This window comes from Heterodontus francisci, chromosome 1 (assembly GCF_036365525.1).
Source record: "Heterodontus francisci isolate sHetFra1 chromosome 1, sHetFra1.hap1, whole genome shotgun sequence".
Taxonomy (NCBI): domain Eukaryota; kingdom Metazoa; phylum Chordata; class Chondrichthyes; order Heterodontiformes; family Heterodontidae; genus Heterodontus; species Heterodontus francisci.
Window position 1 is genome coordinate 274,360,895 of NC_090371.1, and position 23,725 is coordinate 274,384,619.

The 23,725-nt window shown below is 43.2% G+C and overlaps 1 protein-coding gene across 5 annotated transcripts in view; it reads right to left on the reverse strand.

Annotated features, from left to right (window-relative positions):
* Window positions 1-23,725, reverse strand: part of sgms2a (sphingomyelin synthase 2a) — a 65,152-nt gene that overhangs the window by 3,882 nt on the left and 37,545 nt on the right. For 4 of the 5 annotated variants that reach the window (XM_068045520.1, XM_068045492.1, XM_068045501.1 and 1 more), the window contains 4 exons: window positions 19,658-20,400; window positions 11,722-11,839; window positions 5,639-5,792; window positions 1,361-1,527 (listed from right to left, as the gene is read on the reverse strand). In XM_068045520.1, the coding sequence (XP_067901621.1) occupies window positions 1,361-1,527; window positions 5,639-5,792; window positions 11,722-11,839; window positions 19,658-20,100 (882 nt within the window). In that variant the 5' untranslated portion in view covers window positions 20,101-20,400. The remainder of the gene's footprint in view (window positions 1-1,360; window positions 1,528-5,638; window positions 5,793-11,721; window positions 11,840-19,657; window positions 20,401-23,725) is intronic. The other variant, XM_068045531.1, reaches the window with a different exon arrangement.

A 23,725-nucleotide genomic window follows, 5' to 3' on the forward strand; every position in this document is an offset into this window, starting at 1 on the left:
CGCTGACCGATGCGCCGCAGATCGCAATGGGCCCTCAAGATCTCAGTATGTTTAAATTTATGATTTTTATTTATTTGAATATTTAAATCATGGTCCCATTGCCCAGTGGTGGGTGGGTGGGTGGGTGGGTGGGAGGGAGGGAACACCTCGGAACCTTGCCGCCACCAGGAGGATCAGGCCGGGCCCTCATGGCATTGAGGTCCATGGCGGGCCTCATCCGGAGCCATCTTCAGGCCACCCCCTACCCTCTGCCCCCCACCAGGAAACCTGACGCGTTGGAGAGAACGAAATCCAGTCCACCATGTCCTTATCTTAGCAAATTGTTAATCACACATCTTTGATCACTCACGAACAAATACCTGCTTTCATTCTTCTAATCTCTACGAAATGTAAGGTGACCTCATTGAAACACATAAAATTCTTAAGGGTTAGATGCTGGAGAGTCTAGAACTAGGGGTCAGTCTCAGAATGAGGAATCAGCCGTTTCAGAATGAGATGAGGAAAAATTACCACTACTGCTACATATTCACCAATCAACTCGTACTTATTACAGTGCCTTTAATGTAATAAAACATCCTAAGGCGTTTCACAAGCAATGTCAAACAGAATTTTAAACTGAGTCACAGGGAGAGATGTTAGGCCAGATAATCAACAGCTTGATCAAAGAGGTAGGTTTAAGGAGTGTCTTAAAGGAGGAAAGAGAGGTAGAGTGACAGACAGAGATTTAGAGAGACAATTCCTGAGCTATAGGCCTTGGCAGCTGAAGGCACGGCCATCAATGTTGGAGTGATTAAAATTGGGAATGCTCAAGAGGCCAGAACTGGTGGAGTGGAGAGAACTCAGGGGAGCGGGGGTCGTAAAGCAGGAGGAGATCAGAGATAGAGTGGCAGGGCCATGGAAGGATTTGAAAACAAGGATAAAGAATTTTAAATTTAAAATTAAAATGTAAAATCTTTGGAATTTTCTACCCAGAGCTGTGGCTGCTTAGTCGTTGAGTATATGCAAGACTGAGATCAATAGATTTTTTGGACACTAAGGGAACCAAGGGATATGGGGATAAAGTGGGAAGGTAGAGTTGAGGTTGAAGATCAGCCATAATCTTATTGAATGGTGGAGCAGGCTCCAAGGAATGAATGGCCTACTCCTGTTCCCATTTCTAATGAGATTGTGTGGGCTCATACATGAAAAACGGATGATAGTTGAATTAGGAAGGGGGATTGGGGGGGGGGGGGGGGTGGTGCAGGGGGCAAGAGCTTTCATATCTGTTTCTTGTTCTACTCAAAGGTGGTGAAGTAGCTGGCTGTCCCTGAGTATAACCTTCAAAATGTGTTTCCATCTCCATTAACCATCAAATACTCACCGGAATATTGGCCATTGTATGGTACCACCAGAAAAGCCTTGTTGTAATGTAGTAGGCCACCAAAACATCCACACTGTAATGCTCATGGGCTATTAGGATACACACAATTCCACCTGCGCTGAGGATCCAGCAGATCCAAGGATACCACCAGAACCGACGTGGTGAGTCTGGAAAACAAAGCCACTAGGTGTTAAATGCTGCATTACTGCACTTATGTATACAAAGACTCAATGGGCTACATAGAAACATAGAAAATAGGAGCAGGAGTAGGCCATTTGGCCCTTCGGGCCTGCTCTGCCATTCAAAAGAGATCAAGGTTGATCGTCTAATTCAGTACCCTGTTCCCGCTTTTTCCTCATATCCCTTGATCCCTACAGTTACATCTTTACTATCTGGGTGGCAATCTGACTGGGTGGATTATACACCTTTTATTTAACCCATCCAATTTTTATTCCATTGTATTTGGTCAGGTTCTGTAAAGGACACACAATTCACTTACTGCCTAAGCAATGAAGATCAAAATCTACCCTATGGCATCCTTACAAATGGCAAATAGAAGGATTTCTTTTTAACAAAGCATTGATATATCAGTATTAAAAAATGTAAGCCTGCACACACTTCCCATCTGCACCATTTGACATCTGGACACATAGGAGATAATTATAACCTAACCTGCCTGTCTGGAAACTGATGGGATCGGGTGCAAAGTTAGTTTTACCCCCGCCCGATTTTGCTCTACAGTGAAATTGACAAAGAGTATATCGGGCAGAATGAAAAAACCATTGCTCCACTCCATCCTGTAAGTTTACTGCCTGGAGAGTTAAGTTAAAATTAAACCCACAGGGCTGGATTTTACGTCAGGCAGACGGGAGCTGGCCACCGACGTAAATGTCAGTGGCGAACCCGCTTCTGCCTTGCCCGGGGATCCGTCCCGCATTTTACGGGTCCCCAGGCTTTAATTGTTCTGAGGCGGGACTTCCACCTGCTTGAGGGAGGAAGTCCCGCCTCATTGAGCTGCCGGCCAATCATCGGGCTGGCAACTCGTAGTCTCAGCAGCGCCACCGGGAGTGATGGCCACTGCTGGTACTGCAGCCCAGCCAAGGACATGGAGCCAGGAGTGAAGGTAAGTTGGGGTTGCCTCGCCGGGGGAAATCGGTCGGGCCCTGGTGAGGCAAGGGCGGTCGTTTGGAGGGAAGGGGAGTGTCTTGGGTCCCAGGGGTGGTTGGGGAGGCGGGCACTGTCCTCAATTGGGCACCCTGTGCCTGATCGTCAGGGCCCCCCACCGTGCGCTGACAGGCCAAGTTTCACCGGGCGGCCTTTCACGTCTCCAGCACGCCCGCTTGCCACGAGTAAAATCCCTGTGGAGGCAGGCAAAGGCCCTTAAATGGTTGTTAAGTGGCCACTTAAAGGCCTTGATTGGCCTGGAGCGGGCAGCCTGTTTTTCACCCCTCCCAACCTACTTAAAATTGGCCAGAGGTGGCAGCGAGTCGGGAAGGCCTCTCAGAGCCTCCCGCTCAATTTTATGCCACCGTCCGGCTCGCTGGGGTGGCATAAAATTCCACACATTATGTCAATATTTTCCCATTATCTTATTTTCTGTATCCATATTTATACTGGATTATGCCTGTTTTCTTGCCCTCACGCCACCCTTTACCTAAAAACTGTATTTGGGCTTCCTCCCGGTGTGCAATGCCATGGGAGATCAACTAGTATTACATTAATACAAAAAGGTTTAAGAAAATCAAATAAATACAGTATCCACAATTTTTAGATTGAACAAATAGGCTTGAATATTCCCCCACACCTTTGCAGGTCTAAGAGTCTGTCCTTTGCATCACAAATGTCTCACACACCCCAAAAGATCTCAGGTTTGGCTCACTGTCCATACTGTGTTAGGTAATCTCAGCTGCAACAGGAGATGGGGATTCTACCGTACACTTCAGCACCCTTGGGCTAGCAAGGAGCGAATCTAGTCAGGTGTTCTGTTCTGCCTGCTGGGTGGTGCAAATGAATGGATGCCAGTTAAGTACAGGATCAGGCTTAGCACTGACACAGTCAGTGGTTGAATAGTCTGCAATGCTCACCATCTATACACGTGAATATTTGCCAATTGGGCAAGGTATTCGAGCACTCCAGGCGCTGCTTCACAAACCACTGACCACCTCCAGGCGCGTATCCATTGTCTCTCGAGATAAGGAGGCCCAAAAGAAAGAAGAAAGAAGAATTTGCCAATTGGGCAAGGTATTCGAGCGTGATGCTAGTAACTGTGCAACCTTACCACCATTTGTCAGCCTTTGCATGGCAGGGTGGGATGAGGAGAAACTGTGGGGTGGGGAGGGGGGGGGGCGGAATTAGGCTCAGAACCTAACATATAAAATGAAGTCACATAAAACAAGGGTTGAAGTTCACAGCTGCTCCAATTGCAAGTAATTTTGTTTTAATTGTGCAGAATCAGAGTAATAATAAATAGTTTCAATTCCTCCATGTGTCAAATCTAACCCAGGAGCAAAGCCAAATGACTTTAGTCATGGGATAAAAATATATTAATGCGACATTCCTTTTCTTAAACACACAAAGAATGGATCCAGTTCTTGCTCATCAAATTTAATCACAACTCAATTGTCTCTTTATGACTAGGTGTGTATTTATCATTTGGATAACATAATAGGCTCTGGAAATACAACTTGAGGCAAATCATATCGAAAATCTTGGCATTGCACCAAAGGATTGAGTGAACTCCTTCATGCTTATGTAACTGACTGCAAAAACTCTTTGATGTATCCAGCTATGAATTAAAGAAAAACACTCAGAGCATCAAACCATCTGTATGTAATTGGCTGTCAGAAAGTCTGCAAAATAAAGAAAACGGGATGACGCTAGACTGCCAGGATGTGGTCAATGCATTGGTTGATTGTGATCCAATCAAATCATTCACTACCATATCCGGGTCAGTGTTGTCTTTGGGTCTTCAGTAAAGTATAGTGGTATGCTTGGTCACTTGAACTGTAAGGAACCCCCCACAACCCAACAGTGCAGCTGTGTACTGTTCTATCCATCCAAACATGGACAAATTCTGGGAAAGCATTCCAAGCTATATTTGGAATAGGATGGAAGGGTTCAGATTCTTGGAGAATTGCGACTAGCTCTGGACCAGGATCAGTTGTGCCAACAGAACGTCGTTTACCTGAATACAGCTGCAACCAATATCCTTGTAGGGAGATTAACTAGAGCCATCAAGGACACTTTAAAATAATCGGAGTGTCTCCTGAAAACAGAGAATGCGCAGAGCGATCGCGGACGTCATCAGTGCTTCCGAACATTTGCCAACATGAAGGTGCACATAAGCACTTTGACGCAATAACATCAGACATAATGACGTCAGAGCGTTGCCTCACGCCTCAATGGCGGCGATCACTGCCTCCATTCCCCCAAACAGCACCCCGCTCCCTCCTGCTCGCTGCTCTGGCCACTCGGTCCATCCCTCGTTGCTTCCCCCCCCCCCCCCCCCACCTCACCACTTACCCCCTCAGCCACACACTTACCGCTCGCTTCCTACCTCGCTTCTCTGGGCTGCGCAGCGGGGAGCAAGTAGCTGAAGTGATGTGAGCAGTGAGCGGCCGAAGGGGGGGTGGGGGGGGGGGAGCGGGGGGGAAGCAGTGAAGTGGGGAACAAGCAGTGAGCAGATAGTTGCAGAAGGGGATGGCAAAGAGAAATGGCCATGGCGGGCGAGAGCAGGATACTGATGGGGATGGGATGGAGGTGGTGATCACAGCCATCGAAGGAGTTTGGGTTGAGCAGCGCCAACTTTATTACTGGCAGTTGTCTGAGACATTGCAGACAGTGATGTTTCAGTCAATCAGGTTGCATTTGCCAGTACTGAACCACCTAGTGGTTGCGTTGTCAGCAAACGCAGCCTAAAGTAATAAAGCTAGGGCAGGGAGAAAGCTAGAGAATAGACAGTTAAAGGTGTAAATGAATCATATGAAGGTGAAACAAGAGTATTAGAAGAACACAATAAGAGAGAGAGACTGGGCAGGTAACAAAGAAAATCCAAACTGAAAATGTATGCCTATTAATCTACAGAGCATAATAAAAAAAATTGGGCATCTAGAATTATTAAATAAAATAGAAATTTGAGATAATATAGCAATAACTAAAACACATCTGTAGCAAGGTCAGGATTGGCATAGCGTGCCAGAGATCCATCACACCTGTTCCCTTGCATTAGTCCAGCTAAGGTCATTACTACTTCCTCATTAACACATAGTAACCACTTACATTCTTTGATAAACAAGTAAGTGATCGTCAGCATGACAGTATGACCGCTGTACAGAAAGTCTCCGCACATGATGTGTGAGCCAGTAATCGAAAGCCCTCCGCCAGATATCAGCTTTAATATTCTTTGCAGTTTAGCCTGGGAGTCCCCATACAGCTGAAAGAGAACAAAACAATGATGAGAACTACCACACTGACCATGTACGACCCATGCTGCTCAAACCAAATAAATCCTAGACATTCCCCGCAGAAAGTTCTGATGAAAGGTCACAGACCTGAAACGGTTTGCTTCTCTCTCCTCAGATGCTGCCAGACCTGCTGAGTATTTCCAGTACTTTCTGTTTTTATTTCAGATTTCCAGCATCTGCAGTATTTTGCTTTTATTCATGAATTCTAGAATTGCTTGCATTGTTTATTTTTGAAACAAATTAACTCAGACTTTAAATAAATGCGTTATAATGGCTGAATAAATACTTTAATGCATGTAAGGCTATGATAATGAACTTTATGAAATATTAGTACTAAACACATTTGTTACACCTTAGGAAGACACCCAAGAGGTGTTTCCATGGCCCTGTGCTCCCACTAGGGAGTCACACTTGTTGGGAACACAGGTTGGGGATGGGCTACAACACTGTAGCTCCACTTCTCTAGCCTACAATTTGTGTGAGCAGAGCTGCACCCTTAGAGATTACCCCTCTAATCTGTTGTTTTAGGGATCGCCTGTGACATTTGAGATATCTGGTGAGGCAATGAAATAATTGGCCAGGTCTTATTGGTAGTTTAAGAAGCCAATCAGAAAACAGCAAAACTTTTTGCTACAGACACATTTTAAGTAGGATATGTATTATACGCGTGACTTCATATTAACTATCAAATTTATGTTACAAATATGCCCAACATACTTGGAGTTCATATCAAAGCCATGAAGACAATTTTTCATAATTTTACTCGCCAATTAAGTGTTTAAGTGTCAACTTTACTTACTAGTTATATGTTAATTATTCATGAATCATAATAATCAATATTACAGTGGCGCAGTGGTTAGCACCGCAGCCTCACAGCTCCAGCGACCTGGGTTCAGTTCTGGGTACTGCCTGTGTGGAGTTTGCAAGTTCTCCCTGTGTCTGCATGGGTTTCCTCCAGGTGCTCCGGTTTCCTCCCACATGCCAAAGACTTGCAGGTTGATAGGTAAATTGGCCATTATAAATTGCCCCTAGTATAGGTAGGTGGGGATGTGGTAGGAATATGGAATTAGTGTAGGATTAGTATAAATGGGTGGTTGATGGTCGGCACAGACTTGGTGGGCCGAAGGGCCTGTTTTAGTGCTGTATCTCTAAATAAATAAAAAATAAAATATCTTGGTCCCCAATCACAAGCCCAATCATATTCCAGCAAAAAAAGTGTTAAATACAGCCACCACAACATAAACCAATGAAAAAATAACAAACTTACCTATAACATTACCCATTCCATCTTCCCCTCCTCCCACCCATAGCCTCAACATCTGCCCTCACCCTTGAATCATTCTCCCTCAATATTTCATGGCCTAACCTTACTTCTGAAGTGAGTCCCATCTCATGCCAAACAGACAACTGACATGAACCACCATGCAATTCAGCATCCATCACTATAAAGAACACAACTGGATTGTGAGGCTGATGTGAGACAATGGGCAGCACAGTGGCGCAGTGGTTAGCACCGCAGCCTCACAGCTCCAGCGACCCGGGTTCAATTCTGGGTACTGCCTGTGCGGAGTTTGCAAGTTCTCCGTGTCTGCGTGGGTTTCCTCCGGGTGCTCCGGTTTCCTCCCAAAAGACTTGCAGGTTGACAGGTAAATTGGCCATTATAACTTGCCCCTAGTATAGGTAGGTGGTAGGGGAATATAGGGACAGGTGGGGATATGGTAGGAATATGGGATTAGTGTATAAATGGGTGGTTGATGGTCGGCACAGACTCGGTGCACCGAAGGGCCTGTTTCAGTGCTGTATCTCTAAATAAAAATAAATAAATCAAGTAACCAGACTATAACTCCAGGGTTAGGTTGTGCAGTTCTAGACCCCACTTTTTCATTCTTCCTTTCCTCACCTCTCTCTCTTTCTTGACACAGCTGCTCACTTTTGGGAATGAGCATTTATGTTCTCGTCGCATTGGGAAGTGTCAGTGTTTCAATTCAAGCATGAGAATTTATAGGTGCTGTCTCAATGTTTCAATAAGCCAGACTGACAAAGTTATAGTCTGCACAATAGAGGATTCAAGTATAAGTTGACGGTGAATAAAAAGTTTTTGTGGGCCATAATAAACTTAGATGTTATTTCTTTACAACTTGACACTGCATTAATGGGAATCCGAACATCGATACAAGTACACCACAGAGCATTCCCTTCACTAAGGCACTGGTGAGGCCCAGGATAGAATTTCTTAGGTGCAATGTTAAAGCTACAGCCTTGCTGTGGTTGGGTTTTTTGAACAAGTTGGATGTTTACAGTCCACTCCAGACACAACTGTGAGCCATGTTGTGTGACACCAGTGAAGCAGACAAGTAGTTCTCAGACACAAGATGAGCAAGCATTTCATATTGTGAACCTGACACATCATGCTGACAATTAGAAGCTTTTGCCACTATTAACATCATGTGTCCAAAGAAAGCTGGCAAGCTCACAAAGCTCAAAATTGACACCCGCGCCAATGTAAATATCCTATTAGTTCGAATCCTCAAAGATATGTACCGGAGGTGTTGGAGATCAATGATACAAGAGACAATTGCCAAACTATCTGCATACAGCAGGTCACCCATTCCTTGCAGTGGCACATTAACAATGCAATGCAGATACGGCATCAGCTTGGAAACCACAAACATTCTACCTAGATGACATGAGCGGACCAGCAGCGGCAGGACTACCAGCGTGTAAGTACCCCAACATCATAACCATCCACGAGAGCATTGCCAAGGGGAAATCTCCAAGGACTGGAACCTGCTCGCAGACTCTGACCAGGGTGCAGTCTGGAAACCCAGCAACAGCACAACTATGCTGCACCTTCACTTCTGCTCTCAAGAACCACCATCACCACAACGAGCCAGAATGGACAGGTACCTCCACGAGACTAAATACTCTTCCCCCAACCTGGAGCCCCAAGCCTTCAGACATGGAGGATGAGGAGAGGTGAAGCACATACAATGTCCTGAAGAGGCAGAGGAGGAATGAATTGAAGCATTGTCTATTAGCTCTACAAGATGAGGTACCGGAACTTTCCAAGAATAAGGCCCCAGAAGTGATCATTTTGAAAAAAGCAGAGTACGTTAGCAGGCTGAAGGCAGAGCAACAGAAACTGAATGCAGCAAGGGAGAAACTTCAGAAAGAATCGCAACAGGTGAGACACAATCTCCCTAAGTTAGTGTTGTCAAACCACCAAAACAATTTATAGACTTTTGAGCCTCTATATCTGTAAATTTCACAATCTCTATCAGTGTGTAAATAATTTTGTAATCTAATTTTATATGTTTCTTAACACGAGACTTAACTTTGGAAAGAAGGGGGATGTTGTGCAATTGCCTTTAAGTGCCTTTCAGATCTTAGTATGATAATGAGCCAAGTACCAGAACACGCCAGTCTCACTAACTGCAACACAGAGGCAAGTGCTGTAAATAGTTAGCTCTGTATTGTACATACTTGTTAGCTGTTTGAGATCTTCAATCAATTGAACTCTACGCATCTCATTTATGTTGCAGACAATATAAAAAGCTCCTCATTACAAGCCACTCAGGGATTGAAACAAAGTCAAACTGAAGTCCTAGCTGTTGCTGAGGGAACTTTCTGAGCACAGGTTTCATCTGGAGTACTTTTCCCTCCTCCACCCAAAGTTGCCAATGCCTTCCTGTGGTAAGGTACACCACAAACGTGATCATTCTTTAGTGAGAATGATGGTTGACTACGAGGGGCTTCACATCCGAACCTGAGCCTATCCTTACCTATGGCGCATACATGTGTACTTCCAGAAAGGGTACTTGTATTGTGATCAGGATTTTCTCCTGCATAATTCAGAGATTCAAAGACCAAATTGTACTCGATCACCACTTTGGCTAATGCAGCTCAGGCCAAGATTCATAGAACACAGAAACAGGCCCATCGTGTCTGTGCCAGCCATCAAGCACCATCTATTCTAATCCCATTTTCCAGCACATGGTCCGTAGCCTTGTATGCTATGGCAGTTCAAGTGCTCATCTAGATACTTCTTAAATGTTGAGGGTTCCTGCCTTTACCATCTCTTCAGGCAGTGTGTTCCAGATTCCAACCACCCTCTGGGTGAAAACATTTTTCTTCAAATCCCCTCTAAACCTCCTGCTCCTTATCTTAAATCTGTGCCCCCTGGTTATTGACACCTCCGCTAAGGGAAAATGTCTCTTCCTATCTACCCTTTCTATGCCCCTCATAATTTTGTATATCACAATCATGTCCCCCTCAGCCTTCCCTGCTCGAAGGAAAACAACCCTAGCCTATCCAGTCTCTCTTCATAGCTGAAATGCTCCAGCCCAAGCAACATCCTGGTGAATCTCCTCTGCACCCTCTCCAGTGCAATCACATCCTTCCTATGGTGTGGTGCCCAGAACTGTACACAGTACTCCAACTGTGGCCTAACTAGCATTTTATACAGCTCCAGCATTACCTCCCTGCTCTTATATTCTATGCCTCGGCTAATAAAGGCAAGTATCCCATATGCCTTCCTAACCACCTTATCTACCTGTGCTGCTGCCTTCAGTGATCTATGGACAAGTACACCAAGGTCCCTCTGACCCTCGATACTTCCTAGGGTCCTACCACCCATTGTATATTCCCTTACCTTGTTAGTCCTCTCAAAATGCATCACCTCACAGTTCTCAGGATTAAATTCCATTTGCCACTGTTCTGCCCATCTATATCGTCCTGTAATCTAAGGCTTTCTTCCTCACTATTTACAACACCACCAATTTAGGTGTCATCTGCGAACTTACTGATCATACCTCCTATATTCACATCTAAATCATTAACGTACACTACAAATAGCAAGGGTCCCAGCACCGATCCCTGCGGTACACCACTGGTCACAGGCTTCCAATTGCAAAAACAACCCTCGACCATCACCCTCTGCCTCCTGCCACAAAGCCAATTTTGGATCCAATTTGCCAAATTACCCTGGATCCCATGGGCTCTTACCTTCTTAATCAATCTCCCATGCGGGACCTTATCAAAAGCCTTACTGAAGTCCATATAGACTACATCAACTGCTTTACCCTCATCTACACATCTAGTCACCTCCTCAAAAAATTCAATCAAGTTTGTTAGACATGATCTCCCCCTGAAAAGCCATGCGGAGTATCCTTGATTAATCCCTGCCTCTCCAAGTGGGGATTAATCCTGTCCCTCAGAATTCTTTCCAGGAAGTAGGACCTTCCTGGTTTCAGCTATTCACTGGATAAACTTGGGGACCGGTTTGATTTTTAATATTTGGTAAAAAGATTAATTAATTGGTAGTGCCAGATGCAGCTGCTAAGGATTGTAGAAGAACAAGCAGTAAAATAACTTTCCTCACTTTTCCCTTCAATTAATCAATTGTTAAACTTTCAATTAGTTTTATCAGAAGTCTCGAGAAATGATTTTCAAATTTCTTCCTACACAAAACCCTTTGCAAATATTGACAAACTGGCAAGGACCTTCTCTCCCCTCACAGATATTGTTGGAATCCTCCCACCCTTTTCAACGTCTAAAAGGCAGCATCAGTTCCCAGAAGAAAAACACTGCGATCATTGCTGCAATTACCTTTGAATTAGTATACAGCAAACAACAGAGGTCACATCCCAGGGAGGTCACTCGATAGCGATAGGGGTGGGACCTCTGATGTTCCTCTCACTGAGTCAATACATTGAAGCCAATTGGAGCTCTCCTCCCCATCCCCAGTTCAGCTGATCTCAGTGAGGGAACAAACCAGGGATTGTTCCTGGATCTGTTTTTCAGTTGATTTTGCACCTCACTACTGATCCACTGCAATACTGAAACCTTACTAGGCAATTGGAGGTTGTGGAGCAATTCATTTTAATGTGAGTGTCTTACCTTAGGTGCACATTGAAAGTGCATGCCAGGGACAGGTAAGGTGGTGACGTACATGGTGACACATCTGTACAGGTACAGAGTTCCCATTATGAAGAAAAACCTGCGTCCCACAATCGACCTGCAGTCGAAAGAAAAAGTATAAACAAAGTATTTACAGCTAAAGAGGCAAAATGAATTATCAATATACATTCTTCCTCGTGCCCACATCCTTGCAGCACTGACCTATGTTTCGGTACAATTCCTTAAGCGGCCATTATCCACATGCGAGTTGAGGTAAAAGGTGCTGAATGACGATTCAACTCTGGGGGAAATTGCCACAGATATTCCAGTGGTAGCTCTGTTGGAATTCCCCCCAAACTAACCCTAACCCATGACACCCAAGCCACTGATGTCAAGTGTACAGCTCCCACTCAGAGCAGTGACCAAATTTAGAGCCTTTGGTATGAATAGCATCCACAACACACAGTACATGAAATGTTATTTTAAAACCTGTATTTGTATAGTAGCTTTCATGACCTCAGGATGTCCCAAAGTGCTATATAGCCAATGAAGTGCCTTTGAAATGAAGTCACCAATGAGGCAATTTGCACACAACAAGCTCCCAAAAACAATGTGATGATTTTTTTTGTGTGATGTGACTGACAGTAAATATTGGCCAGGACACCAGGAGAAGTCTGCTGCTCTTCCACTAAAAGTGCTGTGGGATCTTTTACATTCATCTGAGAGGGCAGGCAGGACTTTAGTTTATTATCTAATCCTAGAAATGGGACCTCCAACAGTCCAGCACTCCCTTAGTGCTGCACTGGGAGTATCAGTCTAGATTATGTGCTCAAGTCTCTGGAGTGTGGCTTGAACCCACAACTTTCTGACTCAGAGGAGAGAGTGAGAGAACTGAGCCAAGGCTGATGGGAGAAAGTCTTTAGCGTAGGTTGTATGGTCAGCTGTTGAAGAACCAGGAACTAGTTTTATTTGGGAAAGGATAGTTATAAATGACTAAAGGTATTTAAGTTGGGGGGGGGGGGGGGGGGGGTGGTAGAAAATGGGGTGGAAAAGCTAGAGTAAATGTTATCTGACCTTTTTCTCCATTTATTTATTCTAGCTATGGATGTCTAAGTTGCAATCGACTCTAATTGATGTAGCAAACAAGTGACTGCAAATAATCTCATGACCTCCCTTTCACTCTGACCAACCAGGCATGGCTCAGGATGGAATCTCAGTCTTCCCTGCAGTGGGCATCTTGTGTCCCGTCAGCAGGGTTGCCAACTCTGGTTGGATGTTTTCCAGGAGGTTTCATCATGTGACCTACTGCCTCCAATGTCCCGCCCCCACATTCCCACCATTGCTCTCCAGATATGTCCATCTTCCTGGCGCATTGTTTTTGCATGCCCATTGGAAAGCAGACTTTTCATTAACTGACTGGATGATTCTTGATGATCCATCAGTCTTTTTCCATCTCTGATATTTTTATAACTGATAAAAAAATAAAAGTGCTCAGAGAAAAAGACAATGTTTTTTCTCCTGGTGTTGCTCCCCAGTGTGCTAGGGAAATTCATGTTCAATTCCTGGACCCTATAGGACAATCCAACAGGACTGGCAATCCTACAATGACTGTGGTACTGGCTTACTCTGGAAAGAAATCTTTGGGGGTTGGATGGATTCTGATACAAACATTAGCCATGGGTGAGATTAGACTTCAGACATTCTCCCTGGTAACAGTCTGAGATTAAGCCAATCTGTTTACAATCTTGGTGTCACATTTGACTCCGAGATGAGGTTCCGATCTCATATTGTGCCATCACTAAGATTGCCTATTTCCACGTCCGTAACATCACCTGACTTCGTCCCTGTGTCAGCTCATCTGCTGCTGAAACCCTAATTCATGCCTTTGTTACCGCGAGACTTGACTATTCCAATGCACCCCTGGCTGGTCTCCACATTCTACTCTCTATAAAATTGAGGTCATCCAAACTCTGATGCCCTTGTCTTAACTCGCGCCCAGGTCCCCGTTCCCCTATCACCCTGTGCTTGTTGACCTACATTGGCTCCCGGTCAAACAACGGAAGGAGTTTTATCCTGGCAGCGGGGGTCTCAAAGTCCAGAAAAACTGACAGAGATCCCCACGTTGCCTTCTCTGGCACTAAATTTAGCAGGCCTGCCAATCAGGCACTTAAGTGGACAGTGTGGGCCTTCCAAAAGATGAAGGACCCCATTGCCAAAATCCAGCCTTGCAGAGCTGCTGGCCAATCAGAGGCTGGCAGCTGCAGCACCACCACGGGGCAGTGGCTGCTGCTGCAGATGTACTTACCGGAGGCTGAGGAGCGTCGCTGGAACTAGACCTCAGGTAGGAGGGGTCTCAAGAGGTGGGGGTCGCAGGGAAGGGTGGTCAGCAGCAAAGGGCGGGGAGGACCCTCAGCCGGCTCCCCCTCTACTTCCCGATGCTGGGTCTTTCGTTCAGGCACTGTGCCTTTTAACGAGGGACACCCCCCATAACCCCACCACCCCCACGAGCCGTGCAGCAGCCTGCACAGTTTTCCTGCCTTGCTTCCCATGCGATGACGGGGTCGCACGGCGCACAACTAATTGTGGCTGCAGCGGGAAGATGCACTTAATTGGGGGTTAATTGCGTAGTTAGGGGCCTCAATTGGCAGTGGGGCAGGAAGGCGATTCACAGCACTTTCCAACCCGGACTAAATTTTGGCGGAGGTGGAAACCCCCCCACCACTCCCCCACCCAATTTTATGCTCTCTCCACCTCTGAATCTGCCGCAGGGGGGATTTGGTGGTGGTGGTGGTGGAGAATACAGCGTCAATATGAATTGGGAAGAGAGAAGAACATAAATAGACGGTTGAATGCTTGTTTTGAACTGCAGCTGTAAGGAAGCCAACAATTTCCAAGTGAGAAAGAAGGGAAAATCCACAACCCTTTTGCACAATTTTCTGCTATCCAAGTAAGGGACTGTTGGGTATAATTACTGGCTTAAGTTTTGAGAAAGCGTGAGCAATGCTCTTTCCGTATAATTTCACATCAGATGCTCCAGGCTTTTTTTTTTGAGCCATCAGCCTTTACCAGTTGGAAGCTATGGTATCGTACTTTAGTTCCGCATATCACAAGGGCATTTGATAAGGATGCCCTAGTTTCTCCGGCTCTTCGCCCTCCTGATCAAATAGTTAGCTAGGTTACTCCGAACCTACATAAATGCTGACACTCAGACTAGGCTCAAAAGCAGTCACCTGGGACATGTACTGAGGGTGGATCCAAACTGTAGCTTCAGAAGAAGAGGGTTGAAAAGAGAAAGTTCAAGAAGAACATAAAGAACAAAAATGCTTAAAAAACCCCACAAAATATTGGATATCTGGTAGGAGTAAAGATGCCAGATTGTGCCTGATTTTCTCTTTCGATGTAGATGTTATCCCCAGATGTGTCGAGTCTGTTAGGTTCTTAACTGCTCTGCTGGATGGAATCCAAAAGAATGCCTCACACTGATTACAACAGAAGAAAAATCACAGCTTTGGCCCAAAACTCCCACTCTAATGCATCTTCCATTCTGGCACCTAAATATCACAGAATCAGAGATTTGTTATAGCACAGAAGGAGCCCATTTGGCCCATCGTGTCTGCATCGGCTTTCCAAATGAACAATTCACCTATTGCCATTCCCTGCCTTCTCCCCATAACCCCGTACATTCTACATTTTGAGATAACAGTCCAATTCCCTTTTGAATGTCTCGATTGAACCGATTTCCACCAGACTCTCAGACAGTGCATTCCAGACTTTAACCACTCGCTGCGTGAAGAAGTTTTTAGACATGTCGCTTTTGCTTCTTTTGCTAATCACTTTAAATCTGTGCCCTCTCGTTTTCCATCCTTTCACAAGTGGGAACAGTTTTTCCATATGCACTCTGTCCAGACTCCTCATGATTTTGAATATCTCTATCAAATCTCCTCTCAGCCTTCTCTTCTCCAAGGAAAACAGTCCCAATGAATCCATTCTATCTTCATACATGCAGTTTCTCATCCCTGGAACCATTCTTGTGAATTTTTTCTGTACTCTTTCCAATGCCTTCACATGTTTTCTAAAGTGCGGTGCCCAGAACTAAACACAATACTCCAGCTGAGGGCAAACTGGTGTCTTATACAAGTTTAACATAACCTCCTTCCTCTTGTACTCTGTAACCCTAATAATAAAACCCAGGATACTGTGCTTTAATAACCACTCTCTCAACCCGTCCTGCCACCTTCAAGTGACATATGCACATATACACCCAGGCCCCTCTGCTCTTGCACCCCCTTTAGAGTTATACCCTTTATGTTATAAAAACAAGAAATGCTGGAACCACTCAGCAGGTCTGGCAGCATCTGTGGAAAGAGAAGCAGAGTTAACATTTCGGGTCAGTGACCCTTCTTCGGAACCCGAACTGACCCGAAACGTTAACTCTGCTTCTCTTTTCACAGATGCTGCCAGACCTGCTGAGTGGTTCCAGCATTTCGTGTTTTTATTTCAGATTTCCAGCATCCGCAGTATTTTGCTTTTTACCCTTTATGTTATATTGTCTCTCCATGTACTTCCAACCAAAATGAATGACTTTGCATTTCCTTTCACTTTTTGAAGTCCTGCACTATCCTCCTCACAGTTCACAATTTTTCCAAGTTTTGTATCATCTACAAATTTTGAAATTGTGCCCTGTACACCAAAGTCTAGGTCATTAATATACATCAGGAACAGCAAGGATCCCAATACTGATCCCTGAGGCACTCCATTACAAAGCTTCCTCTCAGCCCAAAGAACATCCGTGAACCATTACTCTGTTTCCTGTCACTTGGCCAATTTCATATCCATGCTGCCACTGTCCTTTTTATTCCATGAGCTATAATTTTGCTCATAAGTTTGTTGTGTGGCACTGTATCAAATGCCTTTTGGAACTTCAAGTACTGCACATCAACAGCATTGCCCTCATCTGCCCTCTGTTACCTCTTCAAAAAACTCCCAGCAAGTTAGATAAACATGATTTTCCCTTAACAAATCTGTGCTGACTTTCCTTAATTAACCAGCATTTGTCCATATGACTATTAATTTGGTCTCAAATTATTGTTTCTAGAGGTTTCCCCACCACTGCAGTTAAACTGACTAACCTGTATTGCTGAGCTTATCTTTACATCCTTTTTGAACAAGGGTGTAACATTGGCAATTCTCCAGTCCTCTAGAACCATCAGAGTCGAAGGAAAACTGGAAAATTATGGCCAGTGCCTCTACAATTTCCACTATTTATATGCCAACAAAAGATTTTGGGATTCCCTTTTATGTTAGCTGCCAGTCTCTTTTCATACTCTCTCGTTTCTTCTCTTATTTGCCTTTTCACTTCCCCTCTGAACCTTTTATATTCAGCCTGGTTCTCCATTGTATTATCTATCTACCTGACATCTGTCATAAGCACACTTTGTTTTCTTCATCTTCATCGCTATCTCTTTTGTCATCCAGAGAGCCTGAATTTATTTGCCCTACCTTTCCCCTTCAAGGGAATATATCTCGACTGTGTCAGAACTATCCTTTGAAGGTAGCCCATTGTTCAGCTACTGTTTTTTTCCTTCCAACCTTTGATTCCAATTTATTTGGCCCAGATCCATTCTTACCCCATTGAAGTGGATAGGTAAATTGGCCATTATAAATTGCCCCTAGTATAGGTAGGTGGTAGGGGAATTGAAGGAAGGTGGGGATGTGGTAGGGAATATGCGATTAATATAGGATTAGTATAAATGGGTGGTTGATGGTCGGCACAGACTCGGTGGGCCGAAGGGCCTGTTTCAGTGCTGTATCTCTAAATAAAATAAATAAAAATAAATTTAAAAAAAATAAGTTGGCTTCAATATATATATTTTGAATAACCAGAGATTTTACTTTTCTTGCCTTTTGCCGTATTCCAAACAAGTAAAAAGATTTTGTTTTCTCTCCTGAAGTTATTTTTCACTATGCCATCTGGTCCTACTTTCAAGTAGGAATTTGAGCTTTTACCTGATCATTTTAAATGAGACGTTGAACTGAGGCCATGGCAATATTCAAAGAGGAGCAGGAGAATTCTTCCAATTTTCTGGTCAACCTTTATCCCTCAACCAGCATCACTAAAATATTGCTGTTTGTGGGAGCTTGCTGTGCCACATTTCCTACTTTACAACAAAGGAGGTCTTTGGCTGTAAAGCGCTTTCATTTGTCCTGAGGTCATGAATGGCGCTATATAAATCCAAGTTCTTCACTTCACAGTGGTATTCAACTTTCTCTTTACTGGACCAGAGCTTCTAAAAATTTTAATAGCTCCTCGGACTACTTGCAAATATTGGCATATCATATTCTAACTTTTGAAAGCGTCAACTACGCATAGGTAAGCGGTACTTAGTTTGCAGAAAATAAGAACTTGCAAGAACAATGCCTTTCATATTCTCAGGCTGTCAGAAAGCACTTTATAGACAAGGACTGTAGTCATCGTTGGAATGTAGGAAAATACAGCAGCCAATTTTACGCAGACCAAAGTCCCTCAAACAGCAATAAAATCAATTGTTTTATTAATATATGCAGTAACAGGAATAGTTCGAGGTCAAAATCATAAATGTTTATCCTACATGTAAAATTTCATTTGCAGGCTACACTAGAATGCACTGTGATGTAATAGTTCATAGACGGTAATCTATAAGGATGAATTGGGGAATGCACCGTGTTAGTTTTGAGTTAGAATCAAATTGATAAATGTCCTAATTGGAGCTGATGCCTGAAATCTTGCCGTAAATGTGCAAGTACACAAGTGCCTCCTGCATGTCTTGTTTGTTTTTGATTTTTCATTTTAATCAACTTTTCATTTGCATAAACATAAATTCTCAATGTTGATTATTCAGCCTTTGCCAATTCAAAGGTTAACACAAGCCAATTTCTAGATGCCTTCAACACTGGAAGATATTGGTCCTTATTCTAAGGTGCCTGACTGGAATTTTCAGCTTGGTTGGGATATTCTGAGTTTGACTAGCTTGCCTCAGTGTGTCTATATATTGGTTGATTTGGAAAATTGCTTGTCAGATAATGCGCTGAGGTTTTTCTGTAGCCGCAAGTATTTGGCTTGTTGGAGTTGGGCTGAGTTAATGTCTGCAGCTCTTTGACAATACCTAAACGGAGGCCTCGATGGCAATATCAACCATCTAGATAACAAACCTGGCACAATGTGGCCTGTTCTACTGCACAATGTGAGAAACTAGTTGAAAAAGCAAACAGATTTGCAGGTCTGGTCCGACAAATGTAACGTCTCATTTTAGTCATTGTAATGAAAAGAATGAACACATTGGGGTTCGAATGAGTAGAAGTATTATAAACCCAGCCTCATCAAAGTTGACCTGATATAAGTGTGGCGAAAAGAGTAATAAAATGCATCTCACATATAAAGAATACGAATTATGAGGACTGACTGAGAAGTTAAAGATCCATAATTGAGAAATAAGGTAGTTAAGGGAATAGCTATAATTTAGCTATAAACCTTATATGCTACAGGTGTGGCATAGGTTTCCAAACTGAGGTTTCCAAAGACCTTTTCTGAAATGAGATGTTACATTTGTCAGACCAGATCTGCATATCTGAAGGGCACCATTATCTCATAGACTTTACACATCTGGCACCCACATAGCAACTTCTGTCATAGATAAAGAAAGTTAAATACCACTGTCCCCATCACCCTCGATTCCCATTCATTTCCAAATAAGCACACTACAATGAAAAATATCTTTCTAGACATTGCCATGAAATGGCGCTGTATGGCTCAATATCATGAAGAACTCTGTAGAACAATACATTTGTTTCCTATACTTATTAGGACTCAGACTGTTGAAAGCTTCCAACTGCTCGCAATTCATGTCTTATGAAGACTGTGCCAATCAAACAATGAATTACATGCCAATGAGTCACTCACCGGTATCGAAGGAGCAACCACTGGATTGTCCAGAGGCTAACAAGGATCAAACCATTGACTTCAGAAATCTTGAAAGCCCACTCAACACGGTCAACATAGTCAAAAAACGTGTCAGGTAGTGGAGGATTCTTCTCTTTGGGAGGGACTCTTTCATGTACAACAGTGATCATAATACTAGTCATAATCAAGTTGAATAGTGCATAAACAAAGGCGACACCAGTCTTCCACCACTCCAATGGAAATTTACAGGTCGAATCTGGTAAGGAGATTTGGATGTACTCCTTTGGATACTTTTGACCTTTCTTGATGCCATTTGGTAAACTACTAGATTTGATGCCCTCATTGCCGACAGGGAGTAATGTCGACCTGGTATTTCCACTGGAAGGCATGCTCTGCTGATTGCTTGACTGTTCTTCAAACTGTAATGTCTCAATTACTTCCATCAATGTCCAAGTTTTTGGCAATCAAGTAAAAACAGAAACCATGCAAAATTCTCTCAATTGTTGCAAGTTCTTGTCCTTTTCTTTTTAAATGGAAATCAGCATGACACTATAGTACATGCACGATTATTTAGAGTCAATGAGTACATTGATCGGAGATGATTCTCATGGAGTGCAGGAATCAGTGTTCCCTCAAAATTAGGCAACTGTTCACACACAGGACGGGTTCTGGAGTAAAGATTGCAGTGGAGGTATTCAAAATGGTGCAATGCTTGCCTCATTCCATTCCCATTAAAATCTCATCTGTGAAAAGAAACCCAGAAATAAGCATTTGTGTTTTCAGCAGGGCAGGATTAGACTAGAAAATTTCTCACAAACGCATAGGCAAAAATAACTTTACCCTCACCCCAAGTTTTCTCCCCAGGCGCTGGACACTGTCTGATGCTGGACTGTGGTTTCACGGATGGTGAGCAGTGCATTGGGAAGGGGGCATCACAACTGAAGGCAATCCTGTCTTCCCCCAACACTTCCATAGCAGCTGCCAAATAGTGATCATGAGCAGGAATCCTGGCCAATGTTTCCCTTTCCAAACCCACAGCCAGGCCGCTTTCATTGGCCCAGGGATGAACTAGCTCAGCACTGTGCAGGAATTCAATTTTCCTGATGCATTTGGCTCAGTTCCACACTCAGCAATGCAGTGACCAACTTAACACTCATGGGAAGTTCTGTGGATTTGTTTTTAAACTCTGGTCTTAAAAATAGCTAGCCAGAAAGTTCACCACAAAATATTAGCAACTGTCAAGTAATCGGCAGAATCTCAGCATATAATTATGCCAGATATGTTTGCAATTTGTGTACCAAAACTTTCCCCTTCAATCTAAATGGAAATGTGATTTCTTATAATATGCAAAGTAGGTCAGCTATTGATTACTAGGAGGGTCAAAGAAGCTTAGCTGCATTATGCTCAAGTCTGCTGTCAGCTTGGCTCAATACGTAGCACTCTCACCTGAGTCAGAAGGCTGTTGGTTCAAACCCCCCACCAGGACTTGAGCACATAATTAAGCAAACACTTCTGTACAGTACAATTGGAATGCTGCAGTGTTGAAGGTGCCATCTCTGTTAAACTGGGATCCCATCTGACCTTTCAGGTGAATATAAAGAGCAAAGGAGTTTTCATAGAAACATAGAAAAATAGGAGCAGGAATAGGCCACTCGGCCCTTCGAGCCTGCACCACCATTCGATACGATCATGGCTGATCATCAAAATTCAGTACCCTGTTTCCGCTTTCTCCCCGTATCCCTTGATCCCTTTAGCCCCAAGAACTATATCTAACTCTTTCTTGAATATATTTAATGATTTGGTCTCAACTGCTTTCTGTGGTAGAGAATTCCACAGGTTCACCACTCCCTGGGTGGAGAAATCCTTCCTCATCTCAGTCCTAAATGGCTTACCCCTTATCCTTAGACTGTGACCCCTGATCCTGGACTTCCCTGCCTTTGGGAACATCCTTCCTGCATCTAGTCTGTCCAGTTCTGTTAGAATTTTCTAGGTTTTTATGAGCTCCTCTCTCATTCTTCTAGACTCTATCAAATACAAGCCTAATCGATCCAATCTCTCTTCATACTTCAGTCCTGCCATCCCAGGAATCAGTCTGGTAAACCTTCGCTGCACTCCCTCCATAGCAAGAACATCCTTCCTCAGATAAGGTGACCAAAACTGCACACAGTTATGTCTTGGTCAACATTTCTCTCTCAACTAACACCAAAAACAGAATAACTGATGATTATTTGTCATTCCTATTTATGAAATCTTGTGATGTGCAAAATGGCTGCCATGACAACACTTCAAAAGTAATTCACCGACATTAAGATATCCCAAGGTTGTGAAAAGTACGATTTGAATGCAAGTTCTTTTTTTCTTCTTGTATTTTCAGATCATTTCTTGGTTTGGCCATTTTAATTTTTTCCTTTACAATGCCTAGCAGTCGAAAGGAAGAACCAGTTCATCTGTTTTTTGGCAGTGTTGGTTGATCAGTTTTAGATAACATACCTGGTGAATTCCCCTGTTCTTAGTTGAATAGTGTCAAGGAACTTTTTAGTTCCACCTGAGAGAGGGTCACAGCTGAGTGTCTCATCAGAAAGACAGCAACTCCAACAACTTGACACTTGTTTAGTATTGCACTGGAGTGTTAGCCCAGATTATGTGCTTAAATCCCAGTGAGGCTTGAATCCACAACCTTCTGAATCAGAGGCATTTTTGTTTGTGGAACCATGCTGTGCATAAATTGGCTGCTGTGCTTCCCTACATTACAACACGACTTACACTCCAAAAGTACTACTTTAGCTTTGGACATCCTGAGACTGTGAAAGGTACTACATAAAGGCAAGTTCTTTCTTCCCTCTGTCTATAGGAGTCTTCCAATAGAAATATTGACTTCTACAATGTCTTCAGGTTCAGAGAGTAGTCCAAAATTTTGGATGGATTAACATTATACCAATTACTATAAACTGTTAACTCAGTAATATGGATTGGAAGAAGTATTAGATTCACACCAGAGAACCAGAATAAAAATAACTACAGACAACTTGAAGCCAATTCCAGTGCACATCAAGCAGAATTGTTGGGATGTAGCTGTTGAATTACCATTTGATTGAACAGGTCATATGTCTAAATATATATCATGAATGAGTAATATAACGAGAATTGTAGAATTACTAACCCCTATTAACTGCAATGGGCTAATTAGGTCAAGGATGTACTGAAACCTTCATGAAAAATAATTTCAGTTTTAGGCTATTAGTGTAGTTTTGAATGATTTTTGATGGAAGTAAGTTGAATCCAGAAATCAGATTCCTGCTCTGGTTCTCATATGTTGACAAAATGCAATATCCTTGATCAGAAGCAATGAAACAAAGCATGTTAGAAATACAAATTGCACTCTGCTCAGTCCCTGATATTTTTCTGGTCAGAAAAGAGTTAAGTGGTATTAAACTAGTGTTTGTTTAGTTTTTGCTGGTTGCCAAGCACTGCTTTTTTTAAATTATTGGTTTATGTATGATGACTCAAGGGCTAATGAGGTATTTACATACAACTCTTGGAACAAATCTCAGTGCCAATTCATTATTCAGACAGTTCCCTTAGTGCAGATCACACAGGTTGATTATTCCACAAACACTCCCAAAGATGGCAAAATTCATTGCTTACAACTTCAAGTACAAATGTCAGTTGAAAGGATTTAAAAAGTGTTCCGGCCAAGGGTACAATGCCCTAGGTCCTTCACTCAATAGATGTTCACAAGCAATGCCAAAATACGCATAATTCTGGAAGAGAATGAACTTTGCAACTCAACTACTTTAGGGTTTGATTTTAATATTCTAGCATTGAAGTCAGGCTATCAGTAGCTCTGCAATAAACGTGCTTTTTAAAAATGGTCAGAAAATCTAAGTTTCAAAGTTGTTTTTCAATGTAAAATTGACTGGATGCCAATATCTGCAAAATATACCCAGGTTCTTATAACAGTTGGACCTCCCACTCTCCTGCTGGCACTGTCTGTTCCAGCTCCTTAATAGTTAGCTTGCTAAGTTATTCAACAGCCACACCCTCTAGCATGATGAACAAACTTAAATT